Genomic DNA, 22,751 nt, shown 5'->3' on the forward strand with positions numbered 1-22,751 from the left:
TCAAGTCACCTAAATGGTAGAAAGTCCATTCATCTATTCAGCTAATACAATTTGATTGAAAATATCTGAGTAAATTTTATCCTCAATACATCCTATGATCATGAAGGTAATTGTGATGCAATTTCCGAAAAAGAGAAAACCCATGCACAAACGAAAACAAGCAGAGTGAAGACATATATAGGAAACTAACAGAAGTGATTCAACTGGAACTATTTTATGGTCACCTTGTAGAAAGTGTATCCCATTACCACTAGTTTCCCCTCTATGATAAGAAAAGTACAAACTTTATTCCTTACCAGCACAAAAATGGTAGCATGCTTTTGTAAAGGAAATCACAGACTACTATAGGCATTTTCCAAGTGGATTCATACTTTTCAAACAAATGCCAAAAAAAAAAAAAAAAACCACTATAGATTTATTTGTTTTCCTCTAGTCAACTTAGAGATCCTTCTTCGAAATTTGAAAAATAAAAAAAGAACCTCAGCTGAAGAACACAACTAGAGAATTTCCGCCAATTATGTCAATCATTACAGACAGTTGTTAGATGCCAATGATGTCTCAGAATTTTATGAACCAATGCTAAAACACTATTAATCAAACAAAAGTAAAAAGAGACCCATGTGTTTATAATGTAACAAAGGTCAATTAGACCAAATGTCTAAATTTTTCAAAGATTATATTTGTGATCTGTTAGCTTTCCATGCATATTTGTCACAGAAGTTAGATGTTATATGCTGTAGAGTTACAAATAAAAAAAACATGCAATTTTATTTTTAAATGGATCCTCTAGGGTAACCTTACAATGTTTACTAGTCAAACAGTCTAAATATGTCTCTAGAATCTTTTGATTTTTTTTAAATAGCATAATAAATATCTTAAAGTATATATATTGATGTATGACATGAACTACTAAGTAGTATTTTAGAGAACTGTCAGTCAGCTAGTCTGGAACACTAGGTAGCTAATCATATGTGAAAACAGCAGTATCCAATCTCCTATTTGTACAAACAAATACAAATATTGCATTCTCACCACCTGACTGACAAGCTGATTCTCACAAATTTTAAAGTCTATTAAAAAAATGACACCAAACTATTCTGTTCATTGTTTGATTTTAAAAAAGCTATATAAAATTGCCTGTTGACTTACATTATGTAGATAATAAACTTTTAGGACTTATGTATTCTAGTTAAGAATTTACCACCAAACTGGGAGCTCTGGGAAGGCTGGGTTTCTATCTTGTTCCTCTCTCTCTCTCTCTCACTCTCTCTCTCTCTCTCTCTCTTTGCCTTCAGGGTGGTTATTGCTGGGGCTCAGTGCCTGCCCTACAAATGCACTGCTCCTTGAGACTATTTTCCCCATTTTATTGCCCTCGTTGTTGCCCTTGTGGTTGTTAATGTTATTGATGTTATAGTTGTTGTTGTTTGATGGGACAGAAAGAAATCAAGAGAGGAGGGGAAGACAGAGAAGGGGAGAGAAAGATAGACACCCTGCAGACCTTCTTCACTGATTGCAAAGCAACCCCCCTGCTAGTGGGGAGCTGGGGGCTCAAACCAGGATTCTTAGGCAGAGCTTTGCGCTATGTGAGCTTAACCCGCTGTGCTACCACCCAGCCCCTGTTCCTCTCTATTGTTTAGCGATTTTATGTCACATTTCTTCAGTAAAATTGTTACACAAATCAATTTGAATCAATAATTCTAGTAGAGAAAGATGAAGTTGAACCATTAATCATATTTTATGTTTGGATGAGAATGCCTAAATTTCTCAGAGAAAAGAGATCCCTGTTGAAAGCTGGGGTTGTTCCTCTAGATACTGAAAAGTAACTTATCTAGAACAAAAGGTGGCAAATGACAGTGAGTAGGTTGAATGAAATCCATCAGCTAGAATAGTTTCCCATTTCCAAAAAGGGGGAAATATTCAAAATAGGGAAATTTTAAGGTATGGAATTCAAATGTCAGAACCCATAAAATAAAGCTCAGTTGCAGCAAGTCATTCTCATCCAATTACTTCTTTATGCCAAGGTCATAAACTGAGAAGTTTCAAGACCTGAAAACCTAAAATATGTACTTTATATATAAATATATATTGATGCCTGGCCAGATAGTCAGACCATTAAAATCACAGCCTTTAAGAATTATTCGTTTGACCTGACACCATTCTTTATTATTTTTTTTAACTTGTTACCTAGATAAGAGACAGGAAAGAATATTACAAGGTAACTTCATTCAGCATGATGTACTACTATGCCATTCTTCTGACATCATTTGGGGTGAACCAACATTTCCCATGTGAACTGAGACAATTTGGGAGTGTTTCTTAATACCATGTGATATGCACAACTTGGGTAAGGCTCTTACCCATCTGGGTCTGCACATGTGTTTCTTTGATCTTTGTTATATCATTATATAAGAACTAAATCAGTTTTATACTTAATACATTTGCATATCTTTGTACTGGCATCCTGAGGAAACTGCAGGATTAGTAGTGAGAATACTATCTACAACCTTGAGTTCTAATTTTCCTTTGGAATATTCTTCCCAGGAGATTTCTTGGTAAAACTTTCCACTCAACCTTTCAAGTAAAATATTACAAGTACAATTTGAAAAATGTTCATGCCCAAAGTTAATGCTGAGATCCCTTCTAGGCCAATACAAAAATAAGACAGAAAAAAAAGTCAGATAGTGTGACATTCTTTAAAAAAAAAAAAAGCCCCATATACAATTCAGTTGCATTTATATATGCTACCATGGCATTATAAATTAAGAAAAAAGTCATCTATAATATCATCAAGGCAAAAGTAAATTTAGGATAAATTTATTTATTTTTAATTTCTTCATTGAGGTATTAATGTTTATAGTCTAAATAAATTTAAAATAGTAACAAATGATATGTGTATCAATTTCCTTTTTGCTCCACTAACAAATATCATAAGCTTAGTGACATAAAATTGCACAACTGTTTTATCTACTAATCACTGTTCTATGATCTTTCTGCCTTCTATCAAATTTAATGGATCCACGTAACTGTTGGAAAATCTAGAATAGCTTTTTTTAAAGTCATGTGATAAAAAATTTTAATATGATATGCAGTTTAATTCTACCTCCTTCTATAACATACACACATGTTTTACACATTGTCCTGATTCTTTTCTTGATTTCTACTCTTTTTGTCATTGTTGAAAACTTAACGTTTAGAGTAGTACATGGAAAATCTATATATGAGATTTGCTCCATTCCAAGACATGTCATTGCTATTATTTGTTGATGTTCCTAAAGTAATCCAAAAAAAAAATCTATGTTCATTGTTAAAAAAAAAAAAGACCCTTTCATTTCTATTGCTCTATTTCTGTTTGCTGTTGCCCCGAGGACAACTGAGTCTAAACTGTAAGAAATACAGTCTAGTTTCTTCAAAAGGATTTATATTGATTAAAAAAAAAAATGACAACTTCTCTTTACTACAATTTCCACAGCTATCTCTTTCTTTCTAGTAGCTAGTAACATATATCAGAAAAAGAAGCATAATTTATTGTTCATTTACATCACATTTCTACTGTAAAAGAAAACTTTTGTTTTAAATGAGAAAAGTTTTGACTTTAGTTCCTTTTTCCTTGGAGGGAAAACTCAATTTTTTTTTTTTTACATTAATTGCATGGGTCCATATTGTATGCATTTATCTACAGACATAGTTCTTTCTTTTTATTTTTTTTAGACATAAGTCTTTCATAAGAACTACTGTGTATTGATCATCCAATAGTCAAAATAAAATTACCATATAAATAGGCTGTAAGTAGAGTCTAGTACATTTGCAAAATATGCCCTAAGTTATGTGAAAGTATGTCACTGGAAAACAATATATTAGAATACTCCTAGAACAGAGGTGCTAAAATATGGCAGTATGATTTTAGAATGCTCCTTTTGCACCCAGACGTTTTTACAAGGAGAATGCACTAGGTCTCAAACTTTTTCCTAACAGAATACTCGAATAATTAACTTTTTAAGTAAAATCTATGTGCTATCCTTATTTACAGTGATTTTCCTGAAAGTGGATTATATGCACCCCAAGAAATGTAATAGAAAACCAATTGAAGTTAGGGACTATTACATGTTTTTCTATTTTATTTTTGGATAGGACAGAGAGAAATCAAGAGAGGAGGAGTAGACAGAGAAAATGAAAGATAGACACCTGCAGACATGCTTCACTGCCTGTGAAGTGACTCCCCTGCACGTGAGGAGCTGGGGGGCTCCAACCAGGATTCTTATGCCCGTCTTAGTGCTTTATACCATGTGTGCTTAACCCGCTGTGCTACCGCCCAGCCCCCTATTGCATGTTTTTAAGTATTTACTTTATTACTAGAATAGAGTCTGTCTTCAAAATACTGTTACTGATAGATGTGCATGAGTTAAATGCATAAAGGAGTGCTAACTACTCTGTCAGAGTCTTTTTGGTAATTCACCTGAAATACTTTTGATGTAGTTGGAACATCTTAAAGTGAAGATTTCTGGAACAAATAAACAAAATCCCATACTAGTTTCATCTGAATCTTCTATGTACTGTTGTCTCATGACCTCTTCACCTACAGCAACCACCAGTCACCCTATTACGGATTTCAATAGCCTTTCTTGCTCTCACGCCCTAAAATGGAATATGAACATACTCACTGTTTCTGAAGTAAGTGCTGGTGCTGTTGCTGCTGTTGCTGCCTGTATGTTTCAATCGTGTGCTGAGGAAGGTATTGCATGAGTTCCAGGGATTCTTTGATTTTCAATAGCATTTCATAAGTTTCACGGCCCCTCACCTGGGTAAGCAAGAAGAAGGGGAAAGAAAATTGGCAAATTGTGGGACTACCAGAAATACAGTCAATTGCATTATTCTTGGATTCCAGATTGGTGAATTTTCTTGCTTACTAACATTTATTTATAACACACACAATACTCCTTGTGCTTTATGTTTATTACACAAGTTCAATGAAAGATCTGAGTGAATTGCTCATATTTCTAATTAAATTCAAACAATATGACAGATGCTTGGCCTTTTATTTGTGTGTGTTCTGTCATGCTGTAAACAGGAGTTATTTCCATGTTAGATTGAGGGTTATATTTTTTCTGTTTTTTTGTTTGTTTTTGTTGGAAAATTCGCAATTTTAAATGGTAACAGGGTTGGGGTCAAGAGGTAACTAACCTAATAGAATTCACACTTTACCACAGAGGATCACCCAGGTTTGAGTCCAAGCACCACATAGAAGCATCATGAATAGCAGGAGAAGCTTCCTGCATGACAGAAAAGTGATATGGTGTCTCTTCTATTTCTGTCTTTGTGCCCCCCCCCCTTTGCTGTGACTGATGCTCCCATTCTAATTTTTAGATAGAAAGAAATGGACAGAAATAGGAGAAGAAGGAAGAGAGGAAGAGAGGGAAAGATATCAAAGCACTGGAACTTCCTTTAGTATGGTGGAGTCAGACGAGAACCTGGGTTGTGCCTGTGACAAATCAGGTACACTAACCAGGTGAGCTATCTCACTTGCTCTCTGTCTTTCTATCTGACAAAAAAAGAATAAAAAGGTAAGTCTTAAAGCAGTGGAATCCTGTATGTGCAAGTATATTACACACACTCCCATGATATAGCTCTGTTTCATATGTATATTTTTAAGGAGGCTGTAAAGTGCTTTATAGAGAAATTATGTGCTATTAGAAGTTAAGTAAACTTCCTTCAGGCATGAATCATAGTGCTTGTAGCTATGAGTTCAGTATTAATAAGTGACTAGTAGATGTTAAAGAAGTTTATACTGAAGCACACATAAAAAAAAGTTTTTATACAAATTGATGAAAATGTTATGCCCAGAGACTTACAGGAATCCAGTCCTCTATTTCCTTTAGAAGCAATGACTTTGTGTTCACTTGTGCAGTGCTTAATGTGACTTTATAAAACATGACTATGAGAACTTATTATAGCTCTCTCAGAGGGGATAAAAATAGAAAGCGGGACTAAAATGTGTTTCTCTAAAAGAGTCTCTTAACAACTTTAATGAGTATTAGCATGGGAAGAGCTAGAGTGAGGCAAATGGTGAGATAGTGAGTAGATACCTGTTTAAATTTTATACCAGTCCCCTAAGTGTAAAGAGAACAAAAAGTTGTCAGAACTCAAACATGGAAAGCTTTTCTCTATCTTTTGTTTGGTTGACTTCTATTCAATCCAGATTTTCTTAATTGACCTGTGAGTCTCGGTCCTATGCTTACATAGCTTCGTGTGTACGTCTACCAGAAACTTATTTCATTTCAATGTAAATATATCCTCACTTCAGTCAAGTTATCCAGTGAGATCAAAGTGTATTTCACTCAACTCTATATGTCCAGGGTCTAGAATAACTGTCACCGGACAAATAAGTAAATTCCTGCTAAACTGATTTCTTTCTTCCTTCTACACTTCAATTTCATTAGGTGTAAGACGTAATAGATTTCCAGATATCAGATCCAGTAGCAGAAAATGAAATTTCAGAAAAATATAGCTTTGTAACTGGTTCCAATATCATCAGCTGACAACACACTAGGTCTTCTGGAATATTTAACTTACCTGAAAGATGTTTAGTGTGACAGTTCACACATTAGTTTTCATAAGTATTCTGAGAAATAAGACACTGGGAATCCTAGTTAGTTTACTATCTGATTGTACTACCAGCAAGTAACCCGTTGTCTTGAATACCAGGTCTTAATGAAGGGAGGGAAGCTGTCAAGGTAATTCTATGTTCTCTCTCTCTCTCTGTCATAAATAAGTAAGCTAATAAATCTTAAAAAAAAAAAAAAGAGGAAGATAGAAACAACTATAGCACACCCAGACCTGTTTGGTTGCTTTAACTTCAGTCTTTGGCAGTAACGTCTATCCAAATCTCCTGACCCTACATCTAGTTCTTTCCTGTTTTGGTGGTAGCAAAATCTATACTGGGTACAAAATTCTTACTGCCATTCTTGATGATAAAGACCCAAAGTAAAACGATTTTGATGCACTGCAACCATAGTATGAAGTAGGTAGCTTAGTGACCTGGAGAGGGCTTAATGCTCTCTATTGGAGTGAAACGTGTTCATAATTCTACAAGACATAATCAGAGTTTCTTAGTCATTCACATATAATTGAAAGATATATGATTTGCTTGGCTTACTTGCTCCATAAAAGATATCACAGATAATTCTATAATTGTATTATTAATGTTGTGAGATATTTTTTTTAATGAGAAAGGAGGAGACATAATTCTGGTACATGTGCTGCTGGGAATTGAACTTCAGGACCTTGCTGGGAAATTGTGCTGATGCAGTCACATCTGCCATGTTGTCCCCTCAGGCTACTGCTAGTTCCCGCGAGAGTTGGGACATTCTCGGGGTGCCTGTTCAGCCATGTTGTGCCCTCAGGGCATTGTCTATATCCCCGCGATATCTGGAGTGCTTTGGTTACTCCTCCCCCCTCCCATTCTCACGAGAGTTATCAACCTATCCTGGAGTGCTATGGTTACTCCTCCCCCTTCCCATTCTTGCGAAAGCTGCTCCTATAAAAGCCTTTCTTCTCCCGCACCTCGCTCTCTTGCCAGCGCTTCACTCCGGTGTTCAGACGCAGGAAAGGTTACTGCGGGAGGCGGCCATTTTCGCTACCTCCACGTGGCCCAACCTGCTTCTCTAGCACCCAACTCTGAGGTGCCAGCGCAAATAAAGATTTGTGTTTCCTCTTTGCTCCGGACCCCCTCTCTCTTCTCCACGGCCCATGCACAACAACAGGACCTCATGCTTGAGAGTCTAATGCTTTATCCACTGCACCACTTCCCAAACCACATTGTCATGAATTATGTTAGACAGAAAAGTTCCAAATTGGTATGGCCATAAAGCTAGGGTAATATTTTTATTTATAAACACAAAATAAATTAATTTTAAATATCTGGATATGAAAATGTATTTGGATGCTTTTTTTTGTTTTTGCCTTATTGTCAAAGCAGGATCTCACTCATATGTGATTCACTCTTCCTGGGTCAACTGTTTTTCTTTGTTTGGAGATAATGGTAGAGAAAGACACAGAGAGGAGAGATTCAACAATACCACTGGGTTCCCCCAGTGCTACAGAATCTTTTATGTGATGTTAAGGCTCAAATCTGGACCACATGAGTGGCAAGTCTCATATGAACCCTACAAGGTGAGCTTTTCTTCTGACTCTTGAAGGTTTACTGTTTTATGAGAGAGAGAGAGAGAGAGAGAGAGAGAGAGAGAGAGAGAGAGAAAGGGAGAGAGAGAGAGCCAGAGCCTTGCTCAGTTCTGGTTTATGATGGTGCAAGGCACTGGACCTAAAGCTTCAAAGCCTCAGGCATAAAAGCCTGGTGCACAAACAACCCAAGGAGATAGCTTTGACAGGATGAGTAGTAAGTTTAAAAGTCCCAAACTGTTAAGGCAAATCATATCTTCCTAATAAAATATATATGGTTTCTGCTTTTTCTCAGTAATTACTATCACCACAGAAAAATTGAAGATTGTGGAATACAAGCTCATTCAAGGAAAATGAAATGAAGCAATAATAAATACCCAAAGGAAACTCACTGGTAAGTATAACAGTTCATCATCTGGAGACCTTCGTTTCTTGATGGATGTCATCTGGATGCCATGTGTATTCTGACGAAAAGCTTGTGGGGAAAGAATGCAAATCTCATTCTGTGATCATTTCTGAAATAATAATACATTCATTAAACAGACAATGGCACCAGAAAAACCTGTGTGATTAGTGTTTCTTATTCTAAGCATTCATTTAATAGGTGATAGCTGTTTCTTATTTTAAGGATGGGCCTAGCAACAATAATGAAGTAGGGGTGAGGCGCTGTGAAGCAGAACAAGTGAGAGAAAGACATTTGGGAAATCAAGAAATTGCCGTGGGCTTAAGAAGGACTACAGGATTCTTTGTGTCTTAACTGGTGTTTGTGAACATCTGTTAATGAAGGGAACATAAATTAGTTTTGTGTTTTATTTTTCAGACCACTGATGTCCCAGGGAAGTAAATGCATGCCACTGAGGTTGTGCCAGCAATGCAGTCAGCCTGCATGTTCATCCTTGCCAGGTCAGTACATATATCACACAACTTCTGACAAGTAGTTTCAATGTCTAGGGCCCCTGTTTGCTCTTTGGTAAATGATACGGACTTAAATTTTATAAATCTCTAACATTTCCACTATCAGAAAATAGAGCAGGGCTCTGGGTTATAGAGAGAATCCTTCTATCAAAATTAAAATAATCTGTTCTTACTGAAAGCCATTAATTTCTAGATAAATGAGGTACTCATGAAGAGTGCAGAAGTGATGCCACCTGTCAGACTCAAGTTAGGGTGGAGATATATACTGATTTACATAATAAAGTCTATGATATTTGAGAAATAGACAGTATGCAGAAAGGAATATCATGCTGCAGAGCTAGATGGTGACAGTGACTACTTGTCATAACATTTGGCTGTTCTGTAAGATGCAACGCAATCACTACTATGAACACCAATGAGAAATACGACTAGAACTTGTCTCATGAAATAAGTCATAATGATGCATTAAGTAGTGATCTGTTAAAATACTTACAGAGGGGGCCGGGTGGTGGCACACCTGGTTGAGCGCACACGTTACAATGCGCAAGGACCTGGGTTTGAGGCCCCAGTCCCCACCTGCAGGGGAAAACTTCACAAGTGGTGAAGCAGTGCTGCAGGTGTCTCTCTGTCTCTCACTCTCTCTATTCCTCCCATCCCTCTCGATTTCTATCTCTACCCAATCAATAAATAAAGATAATAAAAAATTTTAGAAAATACTTATAGAGATACCTGATTTGTGCAAGGCACTTTTTAGAAGCAAATCTCACAAGTTAGAAGCACCTGTGGGGGCCTGGGTGGTGGCACACCCGAATGAGCACATGTTTCAATGTACAAGGACTCAGGTTCGAGCCCCTGGTCCCCACCTGCAGGGGAAAAGCTTTGCAAGTGGTGAAGCAGTGCTGCAGGTGTCTTTCTTTCTCTCTTCCTCTCTCTATCTCCCCCCTTCCCTCTCTAAATCTGACTTCCTCTATCCAATAAATACATACAGGTAATACAAAGATTTTTAAAAAGAAGTAGCTGTGAATTGCATTTTTCACATTTTGTTACATGGGAAGCTAGACCTCCCTTGGCAAGAAGTATTTGCAAGCAGCACTTGGAGCCACAGACTGCTCCCAGTTCCTGTCCCCTTCAATTAAAACTTTCATCAACTGAATATTTTGCACTGTGGTTTCAGTGAAATAATCATATTTTGAATAGTGCCTTTTTTACTGCTTAGTAAACAAGTTTAAAACAACTAACCCAAATCATTTGGTGGACTGTAGGGAATTGATTTAATGCAATCTGGATTTACATATTCTCCAGAATGTGCTTTCTGAAACCTGTACTTAAAAATCTGACTGCTACAGACACATAAAGTGCTATTCTCAGCACTCATGCAAAGGACTAAGGTATTTGTTCTCAATTTTAGCTAGCATTTCAGTCACCTGGAGGGTTTATAAAACACAGATAGCCACAGGTTGCATTGTTATTTGGAAAACCGAGAAATGTTATTATGTATGTACAAACTATTGCATTCACTGTCAAGTGAATAACATTAATGCCCCAATAAAGAAACAATTCGAAAATAAACACAACCAACAACAAACAAAAAAATCATGTAATAAAAATCAGACTTAATATTCTACCACTAGTCATGATAATAATAATAATAATAATAATAATAATAATAATAATAATAATAATAATAATACAGATTGCCTAGCCTCACACTTAAGAGTTACTGTTTCAGCAAGTCTGGGAAATCAGAATGTGCATTGCTACCCAGATTCCAGAAGATACGAGTGTTATTGTTCTGGAAGTCCTAATTTTGGGTATTGCTGGACTAAAAAAAATCCTTAAGACTATTTGCTTTTGTAAAGCTGCAATGCATACTTAGAATTCATTTGAGCATCTCATCCATTTGATAGTTCTCCCCTCTGACTCTTGAGTCTCAAGCCAAACTTGTTTTATGAAGCTTCTCAAATGTCACTCCCCAGTCCCCCTGTCTGGAAAGGACTCAGTCCCACCCCATTTGGCCACTACAGCTACTTACGGCGCTTCGTACCATCACCATTCTTTGTGCTGTCCGACACTTGCTGCTTTCTGATGCTATCTTCATCTGCCTTTCTGTCTCTCCCTGGACAGGCACAGATCCGGGCCTCAAAGCAGCGTCGGCCCAGGACTTGCCCACTAGGAATGAGAGTAAAGGGAGACAAAGGTTACATTAAAGGAATTTTGAAAGTCTTCTGGATATTTCCCATTCCCGTTCCCAATGCTGATCATCACCAGTGTACTTCTACCACCACTAGCAGCTGCTTAATTTTGGCTGCGTTAAGGAGAGACCTCAAAGCCTCTGGCAGAACACAAAAGTTCTTATGTGCCACACACAATATTAGTAAACAACATTCCATTTTCTCTGCAAAGAACCTCCAAACCATTAACTGAACAGCTGTATTTAGCGACATATTTTGAAGGAAACTTGAGTTAAGCCAGTGGATGTCTCAGGATGAAATCCCCTTAGGCAGTCCAGACATACTCAAAGAAGCTGTTAAATGCCTGGGGAGGAGGGGGGACGCACATGAAAACAAACATTGTCTATTCCAGCCAAATATAAAGAATTCAGGTATGAAGTGACTTACACATCATACCAGTTCTTTCCCCACTCCCTCCATTTTTACCCCCCCCCTTTTGTGTTGTTTTGAAGTTTCTATTCTTTAATCTTTTAGGTGTTTGTAGCAAGTATTTAAAACACAATGGACAAAAATCAAGGATAGTTCCCTGCTGTGTATGTGAAGATAAAGATAAACAGCACTTCAATTTGTCTACCACCCATGAATTTTGTGAATGCCAGTTCTGTATGTGCCACTTACTCTCTGGTTTCCAGAGTGACAATGATTAAAATTGGACGGCGGTTCATCCCTCCAACACAACTGCTGTTACACATGAAATTGTATAAGACTGTCGTGAATTCAGTGCCAACCTAAACACAGGGCAAGAAAGTCTGTTAAAAATAGTTTAAACTGATGTTCTTCCTTCTCATTTCTCCCCTATGTTTAAACAGCTTTACTTCTAATGAAGTTTTCTCTCTTGGAAGGCATGCTTTGAAACCCATGTAGACACTTTGCTTTCCCTCTTGAGGAGTTAAAGTTAGTATTTTTTAACACCAGATAAGATGAGAGAGACTTTTCAAAAACAAATATCTTGGACTCTATTAGGTTTTGTAAAAAGATTCATACAATCTATTTCACAAAGGATCATCTTCTACCAAATAACACTTAAAAGAGAGAGTTGAAAATAAATGACCACATGTAGTAGCAATCAATATTCAGGGGTTTTCTTTTTTTAGGTGGATATAACAGTGTAACATAGAATGGAAAGTGTTCCTATACAACTAACACTCTGGGTTTTAAAACATCCTCAGAATTAAACTGTCTAGTATAATACGAAGCAATCTGTAACCTAGGGAGGTGGAATCATAAGCTAAAGGTCTGCATAGCAAGCTCAAAATCTAATAGACTTTGGCCTCGTTATCTCACCTTTTTGTTTATTTGTTTACACCATTATAGTTTTTCTGACCTGCAATGTATTCTTCCTAAATTCAGCTAAGGGGCTTCTCCCCTACGGCCTCCCATCAACAGGATAGTTTACAACTACTTGGATCCAATATATGCCCACTACCAGTTAAATTCCCAGTTTATTATCCCAATTAAAAGTTCAACTATTATCTGATGTTAAGATTAAACTAAGGCATGGAATCATGTTTCCAGGTTAATTTAGTGTTGAAAGGGATAGAGAAGAAGCCTGTGAAAAAGAGGGTGATAAGACTTTAAAAACAAGGATAAATATATGATAAGGAGGACTAAAACAGAAAGAGATGCTCCAACCATCACTTCTCACTGAAAACAGTGCTCTTTAAAATCAGCCCCGTCATTATTGTTTTACCTGGGGTGGTTCATAAGGTACTAGCACACTCTGTCTTCCTGTGATTGGGTCTTCTACATACTGGGCATGGCTGTTTCCTTCTACACGAATCAAATGACTAGGAGGAGCAATTTGTCCTGCAGAACAGAGGAAGACAAAATAGTTAATTCTTCACCTTTAAAACAAAGACAATTCAGTGAAACTATACTGTACAGGATGTTGGTGGCCAAAGAAATAGCTACATAGTAAAGAAAATTCATATTTATGGAGAGCAAAAAAATAAAGAAATAAAGGAATATATCCTGTTGCTACATATATAAAACATTAAGACAGAATAACCTGTACAGAAACAGAAAAGACCAGAAAGCACATCTGTAACTAAGGAAATAGCCCCATTTCTGGAATTTAAGGTTAATGATCTAAGCTCTTGTAGATCTCTTAAAACTAGATTTCTGAACTGATCTATATCACGTTTTGGAAACTTCTCTGGAAAAAAAAAGAAAATGGAGCAGAGTAATTTAAAAAAAATCATTTTGAGAGAAGATTTTGTCCAAAAATTGATTGGCAGAAATACTAAATATGCAAGAACAGATGGCAGGGATACAACTTCCACTTTGTCTCCTCTTTATCAGAAAGTTTCATTTTTATAACTTGCTTTTATCAGAAAGACAAAAACCTTACTGGTTTTTGAAGACCATTTAAAAACGAAGAAGACCATTTTAAAACCAAGGCCATTTTAAAACCAAGTAGTTTTCAAAAGTTTCAGAAAAGATTGGAGTACTCAGGAGTGCTTAAAGAAAAGTCTACTCTGAGAAATGGGAGTGACAGAGGTGTTCCTAACACTTGACCACATACTCCTATCTTGCAGACACATCCAGTGAAAGTGAAAAGCTAAGTGTATCCACATGCTTTCTGAGGCACTGTCTATTAAGCAAGGCTAGAAATAACTAGTGTTTTTAGAGTAGTAGGTCTCTACAATTAGAAACTAAAGTTATGCCACCTTGATGGATCCAAAACAGCTGTGAAGACTTATGAAGAACACCTATATGGAATAATCCTTCAGGTATACCGTTAAGTGGAAACACCTATATGGAATAATCCTTCAGGTATACCATTAAATGGAAAAAGCAAGATACACTAGTATGGATGATGAAGCCATGTAGATAAGGACTGTAAGTTAATGATTAAAACTGATTTGGGTAACATTATGAAGATTTTGATAATCTTATTCTTAATTTTTTTCTTAAAAATCAAAAAAAATATTCTTCACAAATTTCATCTAACATCTATTATATCCTCTAAATGTGCACATACCAATTATCCACCAATCTTCCCATTAAAAATGTCTTTCCAGGAGATTAAGTAGAGTGCACATGTTACACAATGCACAAGATCTCAGCTTCAAGCCCCCACTCCTAACTTTCATGGGGTTGCTTTAAGAGTAGCTAAGCAGTGCTGCAGCATTTGTTGGCTCAATATCCATAAAAAGGGGGAGGGGCGCTGTCAGCAGCAGTGGACTCATCCTATGGGGGCACCAAGGCGAGGCACAGCACTAACCCTGGTGACAAATACATACACTCATATATGTATATCTAACTCCCGACTCTCTACTTTCAGCACTGTGATCAATCTTCATGATTTCAACTATCCTTCCTTTAGACTTTTCTGTGTTCTTTACTTAATCTCCCTTCTTAGAATCTTAGAATGCTACCTTGGGGAAACCACGTCGCACGCCACGCATTGTTCTCCTTACATTCTCTATTAAAAACAGGGGAGTGTGGGAACAGTTGAAGCTGACAAGGTAGGTCCAAGTCATCTAGTCTTATCACTACTAGTTTCGATTATTTTTAAAAGAACAGATAATTAGTAATCTACTTCTATATAAAGTTTACTGTTTAGTAAATCAGATATCCTGTCAGTTATAAAGGCTGGCTGAATCACTATCATACCATAGAAGTTGGGCCAGGATAGTTGATTGTGAAAATGTTTTATTATTTTTTTCTTTAGGGTCTATTTTCAAGGAGCTTAGCTGAAAAGTCACAGATTTCTACTTTCCTTACCCTCATTGAATTCACGACTCAGCTCATGGTTAGGGCATCGTTTCACTACTTCTGTGACATGTTCGGCCTTCTTGTAGACGGGCATGGCACGGATGACAGCACCTTGAGGAGGTGGTGTCATCACCTTGATCTGGATGGGGCACGTCTTTGCAATTTGGCAGTACAGTTTCTTCAGTTCAGTGGAATACTGCTTAGCGAAGGGCCAATGATAAAAGAAAAGAAGCAAGAGATAGTATTATATTCCAAATCATAGCAAGAAAAATACATCATGTTTACAGTATCTATAGCTTCATGTTTACCACTGACTGTTGCATACATAGCATAGAGCACTCTTTTTGTTGTGGTGCTAACCAGAGCCTTGCACACACATAATGTCACCATTAAAGGATACTGTTTTCATTCATATACAAAGAAAGGGACAGAAAGGGAGAAACACAATGGCACTGGTCATATCCCGGTGCCATTGGAGCACTCCCCATTCAGAGCCAGGATTTTTACCTGGACCATGTGCATGACAAAACAGACACTTTCTCTAGAGAGGTATTTCTCCAGTCTGCATTTAGCACTCTGATGATATAGAATTATCTTCATTCATCAAACTAGTAATTTTTCTACCTTAAATAAAACCCTATGTTTACAAATGTTTTCACATTTATGCTATTATTTCTTGTCATTTTTTTTTTAGGATGAAGAAACTGCATTTCAGAGAAATATAAATTAAAACCATGAACAACTTATAGAGTATCAGAAATTAGGTGGGGGAAGTAGATCTGTAGTGCAGCAGGTTAAGTGCACAAGGTGCAAAGCGCAAGGACCGGCTTAAAGATCCCCATTGGAGTCCCTGGCTCTCCACCTGCAGGGGAGTCGCTTCACAGGCATTGAAGCAGATCTGCAGGTGTCTATCTTTCTCTCCCCTTCTCTGTCTTCCCCTCCTCTCTCCATTTCTCTCTGTCCTATCTAAACGATGGCATCAATAACAACAGCAATAATAACTACAACAATAAAAAACAAGGGCAACAAAAGGGAAAATAAATAAATATAAAAATTTAAAAAAAAGAAACAAAATTAAAAAGAAATTAGGTGGGATAACAATGTTCCTATGTATTTAGTGGCATTAAACATGTTCTAATTAGTTGAGTCTTTGTAATACTCTTAAGAGACATGGGAACTAAGGGTTATGGGGGAAAAAGAAATTAAGATGGAATGTTTGTCAGAAAGGAAGTTATTTGACCCTGAAGATGAACCAGCTAGAAAAATTCAAAGCTGAAGTTCTCAAAATCATTCTACTGGGCCCAGACAGTGGCACATCTGGTTTAGCACATATTACAATGTGCAAGGGCCCAGGTTCAAGCCCATGATCCCCACTTGCAGTGGGGAAAGCTTCACAAGTAATGAAGCAGGAGTGCAGGTGTCTCTCTTCCTCTCACTCACCACCATCCTCTCAATTGCTATCTGTCTCTGTTCAATTAGATAATAATAATAATAAAAATAATAATAATAATAAATTCTACTTATTTCTTAACACAACAGAATGTGAGACCCGGAGAGAACATGTACAGGGTGGTCATTAGTAGATTGGTTATAGTGAGAATCTGAGAATTAGAATCAAATGGAAGGGAGGAAGTATCCTACTCAGTATTGTCTTCTCTTCCTACCTCTGGAAAATACAAAGTATAAGTGGTCTCCTTTCTACCTCATCTACTGTATTAAAATGTATCACTCCTAATTATCTGTGTTAGTGTCCCATCATTGGTCTGCTTCTTCAGATGCCTAGGTAAAAGTGCCTAAGCACTGGGATTGTTGTCCAAGATCAGGGTACCTAGTAACCCAAACAAAGGGCAAACCCACACAGAAACTTGTTGCAATCATTAATTGGCAGCAAAATCTCTCCAGGGGAAAGACACTAGGGAGCAGGCATCAGATATCAAAGAGAGTTACTATTGTTATGTTAAACCTGCTCTGACTAAAGGCAAAAAGTACATTAAAAATAATAGTATTAGAGAGATGAATCCTTAAGACAAAATGGATGAAGCCAGAGGTGATTATGTTTACTGAAGTATGTACTGTAAAAAGATGAAGTTCTACTACCTGATGGTTTCATTCATGTGTAGAACACAGAGAACTAAGACACACAAAGTAAAAAACTCCAAGTGAAGAAGCATCCCAGTTTATGTTTTAGTTATAAGACAAAAAATTAAGAACTCCAAGTAAAGAAACATTCCAGTTTATGTTTTAGTTATAAGATATAAAATCTAACCATGAATTTCACAAGATGAATCTTAGGAAAGATGACTGAAAAATTAGTCTTGCAGTTAATTCCTGAAGGCAAATAAGGCACCCTTCCAAGTATGTAAAGATTTCAAAAGAAAAAAAAAGTAGATGTTTCAGAGTAGCATAGTTAAGAGAAACATTCCATTTGAATAATTGATATGTTGTAAATTAAACTTGACAGGCTAAGTTATAAATGCTCTAGTAATAAGTTTAGGCATTTTCAGGTATAAATTTTCACTTATCTGAGATGGAAGTAGGAAGTATATTTTATGAATCTAAATAATGATAAATAATACTAGTTACATCATTTTCTGAGGTTTGTTGTTATAAAAAACAATCTTCACTTAACCCTAGGAAGAAGGTAATACAAGGCATACAATCTCTGATCTGGAACCCTGGGGAAACAAATGTTTAAGATTCCAGAATTATTCAGATTTTAGACAGAGATCAAAGGTCATACTGTATATTTTATAGAGAATACCAGCAGTACTTTGGGCAGTATCTCATAAGTAAATCATACCATTTCAGCAAAATTCAAGAATATTCACATCAACTGGTAATTGACTGTAAAGACTCAAAGTTCAATTGATGTTTTATCATCAAATGAGTTTGCCACAAATGTATGAAATTAAATAAAAGCAAGGCCAACTTTTGGTCTTTAGAGCTCTGTGAATTTCAAAATTACAGATAACAGATAATGCAACAGTCCTACTATCTTCATTCTATAGATAAGGAAATTAAAGCAGAGAAGACCTGCCTGCCTAAGGCAACAGAAAAGCTGGCTAGCGACTTAAGAGACTAACCTGATCCTATAGTAACAATCCTGTGCTAGTTACTAGGTTCAGATCTTTATACTTCATTATTTTTTTTTCATTTTTCTCATTCCCAACATTGTACCAATAGCTATTTTCTGAATAAACTTAAAAGTTACACAGTCTTCCCTAAGCATAGCAAAATTCACCATAACTAAAATATGACATGTTTTGTATAAACAATCTGACTTTCTCTGTATGAAGTATATTTGCTCCTGTAAACACAGAGAGAAGCATCAAGGGATAAAGTAAAATAACCTTGGGACAGAAGGAAGCCTACTTGAACCTGAATGCCAGTATTTGTCAGTACTTTGGTTATGGCAATGGATGTTCAAGGATTGGTAATTGGTCTTTAACATGCTTACTGTAGACTTTATTAGACTTTTTGGGTATGTACAGTTTAACTGTTCTCCATGAACTCTTTTATTTCTTCCTTTTAATATCAAATTGAGACACAGAGAAAGAAGGATGAACACCACAGCACCAGTCTCCTACTTGTGAACCTTCTCTTATGCATGGACCCCTGGAGCTCAAGACTGTGTTCTTGCAACACATCTACTAGGTTGTCTATCTTCTCATTCATAATTTTTGCTTTTTCAGTTGAGTTGCTTGTGAGTTAAATGAGTTTGTATGTATTCTGAATATGCACGTTACTAGATATGTTTTAAACGTATCTTTGCTCAGTGTGTAGTCTGCTCTTTATATTTCCCTGAAAGTAGAATACATATTCTATTGAATCCAATACAGAACTTTCTCAAGGACAGAATCACTAACTTCAGGAGCACTGAAATCATTCCAACCACCTTTTCAGTCCATAGTGAAATATTGGCTATCAATGACAGAAAGAGAGGAAAATAAACCTTGAAAACATGGAGATTTGAGAACATGCTTCAAAGTAACTTTTGGATGAAAAGAAAATCAAAGAGAAATTGGTGATACACTCACGCACACAAATATACACACATTTACTTATTTATTAAATTGAGATAAACAAGAATTTATCTCAAGAAAACAAGAAAAGGAGCTCATAAATGAAATAATATTTAAATATTTTTTAAAAAGACAACTTATAAAACAGATGAATGGTATATCAAAGCATGAAGAGAGAGTCAAAGGGCAGATAGAAAGCTATCCAAAGAGCCCATCATGAGTATAGGCAGAGATGTAAAATGTAGTTTAGATGTAGATGTATCGGTGGAGGGAGGAGAAGAAGCAAAACAGAAAGTTATAAGGCTAATTAACCTAAAATGGAGATTAACAGATTATAAGGACACTTGGATGTCACAAAAAATAGCTAGACTCTACCATTAAATAAGAAAGAGTAACTGAGGATTTTAAATAAAGGGAAAGACTACTCAGACCTGTGTATTAAAAAATATTTATTTATTTATTTATTTATTTATTTATTTATTTATTTATTTATGTACTGGATGGGGCCAGAAAGAAATCATGAAGGGAGAGGGAAATACAGAGGGAAAGAGACAGAAAGACACCTATAGCACTGCTTTACTGCTTGTGAAACTTTCCTACTACTGCAGGCAGGGACCAGGACTTGAACCCAGTTCCTTGTCATGGTAACAGGAGTGCTCAACCAGGTGCATCACTGCCAGGTCACCTCAGCTCTTTGTTTTAAGTAAAAACAAATTGGTGAGAGCAAGACTGGAACAAAGTAGGAAGAAGGGAGACTCATCAAGAATTATTCAGGTATGAAAAACAAGTCTAAACTAGGACAGCAAAAATGAATGACAAATTGATGAGATGGGAAAAACTCTGAAGATTCACTGAAATTCAAGTATTAATTTTCACCATTAAACTTATTTTCACCATTAAACCATTAACTTATCATTAAATTTTATTCATTCAAACAAATAAACAAATAAACACTTGCAAAAATAAGAGAGTTACTTGCTTACCACTTTTCTTAAATCAAAGTAGAATGAGGACTTTCAATATTCAATAATTAATACTAAATAAAATAGTCTAGCTGAGTCAATGGATTCTTTAGTAGGTGGAAAATAGAGAACATATTTTGTTTTAAGTTTGAGCAAAGAAAATAATGTGAGCTAACACTGGAGTTAGTAGGTCAATTTTGTTGTGTGAGAGGAATAGACTTAGAGCATTAGAAAAGGACTCTAATTCAAGTTCAGTAACTGTGAATGCCATTTATGGAACTAGGAGTCAAAACATGAGGTTTAAATTCTGTTGCTCTATTTATTCTGTTATTTCTATTATTTTCCTATCATTATTTATTCCCTATATCTTTATTCAGTCACGTCTACCTCTCTCATAATCATAAAAATGATTATTGTTTACCTCTATCAGGATCAACGTGGATCAACAATGGGAGAGAATGGTTCATCCTCTGAAGGGAGGCTGGATAACATACTCTATCTTCCACCTGAGGAAGGTGGGTCCTGAAATTGGGGCAGCTTGGAATGTTCCTACCCATGACTGCAGAATGTGAGCTCAGATCTATAGGGATGCAGAGGTCACATGGGCTCCTAAGCTGAATATGGGTCCTAGATCAGATCAAAACGATGGGGTTTACAGTCAACAATATTTATATAGTTTTTCCATATTTGGAAGGTACTCTCTTCCCTGATCCAACTTGCTTGTCCTTTTTCCAGCCATGACATCATCTCCCCAGACAACAACTTGGATCCACCCGCATGTCAGATGTCAGGGTCAGGAAAAACAAACAAACAAACAAAAAACCCTAGTATAGTTATGGACTCTTCAGAATATAACTAAAATAGGAACTAACTATCTACAAAACAGAGACCCCCCCCCCCCAACTCTTCATCTGCACTATTCCAGCCTTTTGGTTCATGATTAGTCAACAATCTGGCTCTATATGTTAAGTCTTTTTTCAGCCACCAGCTTCCAGATGCTAACATGACGCCAACTGGACTTCCCTGGACAGATGACCCCACCAATGTGTCCTGGAGCCCCACTTCTCCAGAGCCACACCCCACTAGGGACAGAGAGGGACAGGCTGGAAGCATGGATCCACTTGCCAAGGCCCATGTTCAGTAGGGAAGCAATTACAGAAGCCAGACCTTCCAACTTCCGCACCACATAATGACCCTGGGTCCATACCTGGAGGTTAAAGAATAGGAAAGCTATCAGGGGAGGGGATGGGATTCAGAGTTCTGGTGGTGGGAATTGTTGAGTTGTACCCCTCTTATCCTATGTTTTTTGTCAGTGTTTCCTTTTTATAAATAAAATAATAATAATAATAAATGAAAAATTTATAATACAAATCTCTTAGAGTAATAATCATGAAATTGTTTAGTCATCTGAAAAACCAACATGAAAGTCATATGATGATTATAACTGAAACCTTATATTTCTAAGTTCCTCTACAAAAACTGTGTTATGTAGCTTAACTAATTTAGAAAACATCATTGTGAAAACATGATTTCAAGCTGATCAGTAAGCTGCCAGATAAAGGTTTGAATTTAATCATTTACAGTGAATTAAAGTTTATTAATAACCACAGAACTCTAAAACCATGCCAAATTATTAGGTTCCTTTATCTTAAAAAATGAATGAATTTAACATATTTACTTCCACACAATTCTAATTATACATACATATAAAAATAAGTGTATATAGTTTTGTGTCTCCTTAGAAATTGCACTGCTCAGAATTTAATTTGAGGAGCCTTTCATTTCACTTCTGAAATTTTCAAAGTGTATCTATGTTACATATTTCATTCATTTTAGTAGCTGGGGAGAGGGTGGGAGTGAGCTATAATGGAGAATAGCACTTGCTTTATCTATAATATTTTCAGAAAAATCAAAGAGATATGGTAAAAAATTTAACATGTTGCTTTACATTCATGAGAATTTACTATTGTTTTGTTTTTTTAAATATTTACTAATTAAAATTTTAATGAATTAGCTGGGTGTAGCCAACCTGCAGACTTATGATTTTAGAAGAAAGAGAGAGTGTATAAAATAATATATGATAGAATCAGAATGCTCACCAGGTATGCCTTATTTCCTTGATTTTCATATACAAAATGTATACTCAGAGAGGAGAACTTAGTTCAACAAATAGCTCTTGAGTTCTGTTTCTTAGGTCTGGCTTTTGTTGAGTCCCAGGGAACTAGAATCTCTCTCTCTCTCTCTCTCTCTCTCTCCCTTTACTTATTTATTGGCTAGATAAAAGCCAGAAATCGAGAGAGAGAATTAGAGATACCTACAACACTGTCTAACCACTTGCTAAGCTTTTCCCCTGTAGGTGGGAACTGAGGGTTTGAACTTGGGTTCTTGTGCATTATATATATGCTTAACCAGGTGCACCACCAACCAGCTCTAGGAATTCATATTTCTTACTATCATGGAGCTTCTTTAAAGTAAACCCTAACATTGACTAAATACTTTCTAAAAATTTGATAGCTATTCTGAATAGCAATGAGAAATGGGGCAGAACATTGGGCTGTACATAGCTTGAAGAGTCAGCAGGATCATCCCCTGGAAACAATTATTCATAAAAGTTTCACAATGAAATGGTCAATGTCGGCATGTAGATTTGCTTATTAATGAAAAGGTAATACCTCTAGGGCTAGGTGTTGGTGCATATTGCTATGTACAAGGACCTAGGTTTAAGTCCC

General features: G+C 36.4%; 1 protein-coding gene across 6 annotated transcripts in view; it reads right to left on the bottom strand.

Annotated features, from left to right (window-relative positions):
• The window catches only part of TP63 (tumor protein p63), a 225,221-nt gene that overhangs the window by 16,892 nt on the left and 185,578 nt on the right, over positions 1-22,751 (bottom strand). For 5 of the 6 annotated variants that reach the window (XM_007525665.2, XM_060198511.1, XM_060198513.1 and 2 more), the window contains 6 exons: positions 15,048-15,234; positions 13,009-13,124; positions 11,937-12,046; positions 11,120-11,256; positions 8,565-8,647; positions 4,659-4,795 (listed from right to left, as the gene is read on the bottom strand). In XM_007525665.2, coding sequence (XP_007525727.2) covers positions 4,659-4,795; positions 8,565-8,647; positions 11,120-11,256; positions 11,937-12,046; positions 13,009-13,124; positions 15,048-15,234 — 770 coding nt within the window. The remainder of the gene's footprint in view (positions 1-4,658; positions 4,796-8,564; positions 8,648-11,119; positions 11,257-11,936; positions 12,047-13,008; positions 13,125-15,047; positions 15,235-22,751) is intronic. The other variant, XM_007525671.3, reaches the window with a different exon arrangement.

This window comes from Erinaceus europaeus, chromosome 9, assembly GCF_950295315.1.
Source record: "Erinaceus europaeus chromosome 9, mEriEur2.1, whole genome shotgun sequence".
Lineage (NCBI taxonomy): Eukaryota > Metazoa > Chordata > Mammalia > Eulipotyphla > Erinaceidae > Erinaceus > Erinaceus europaeus.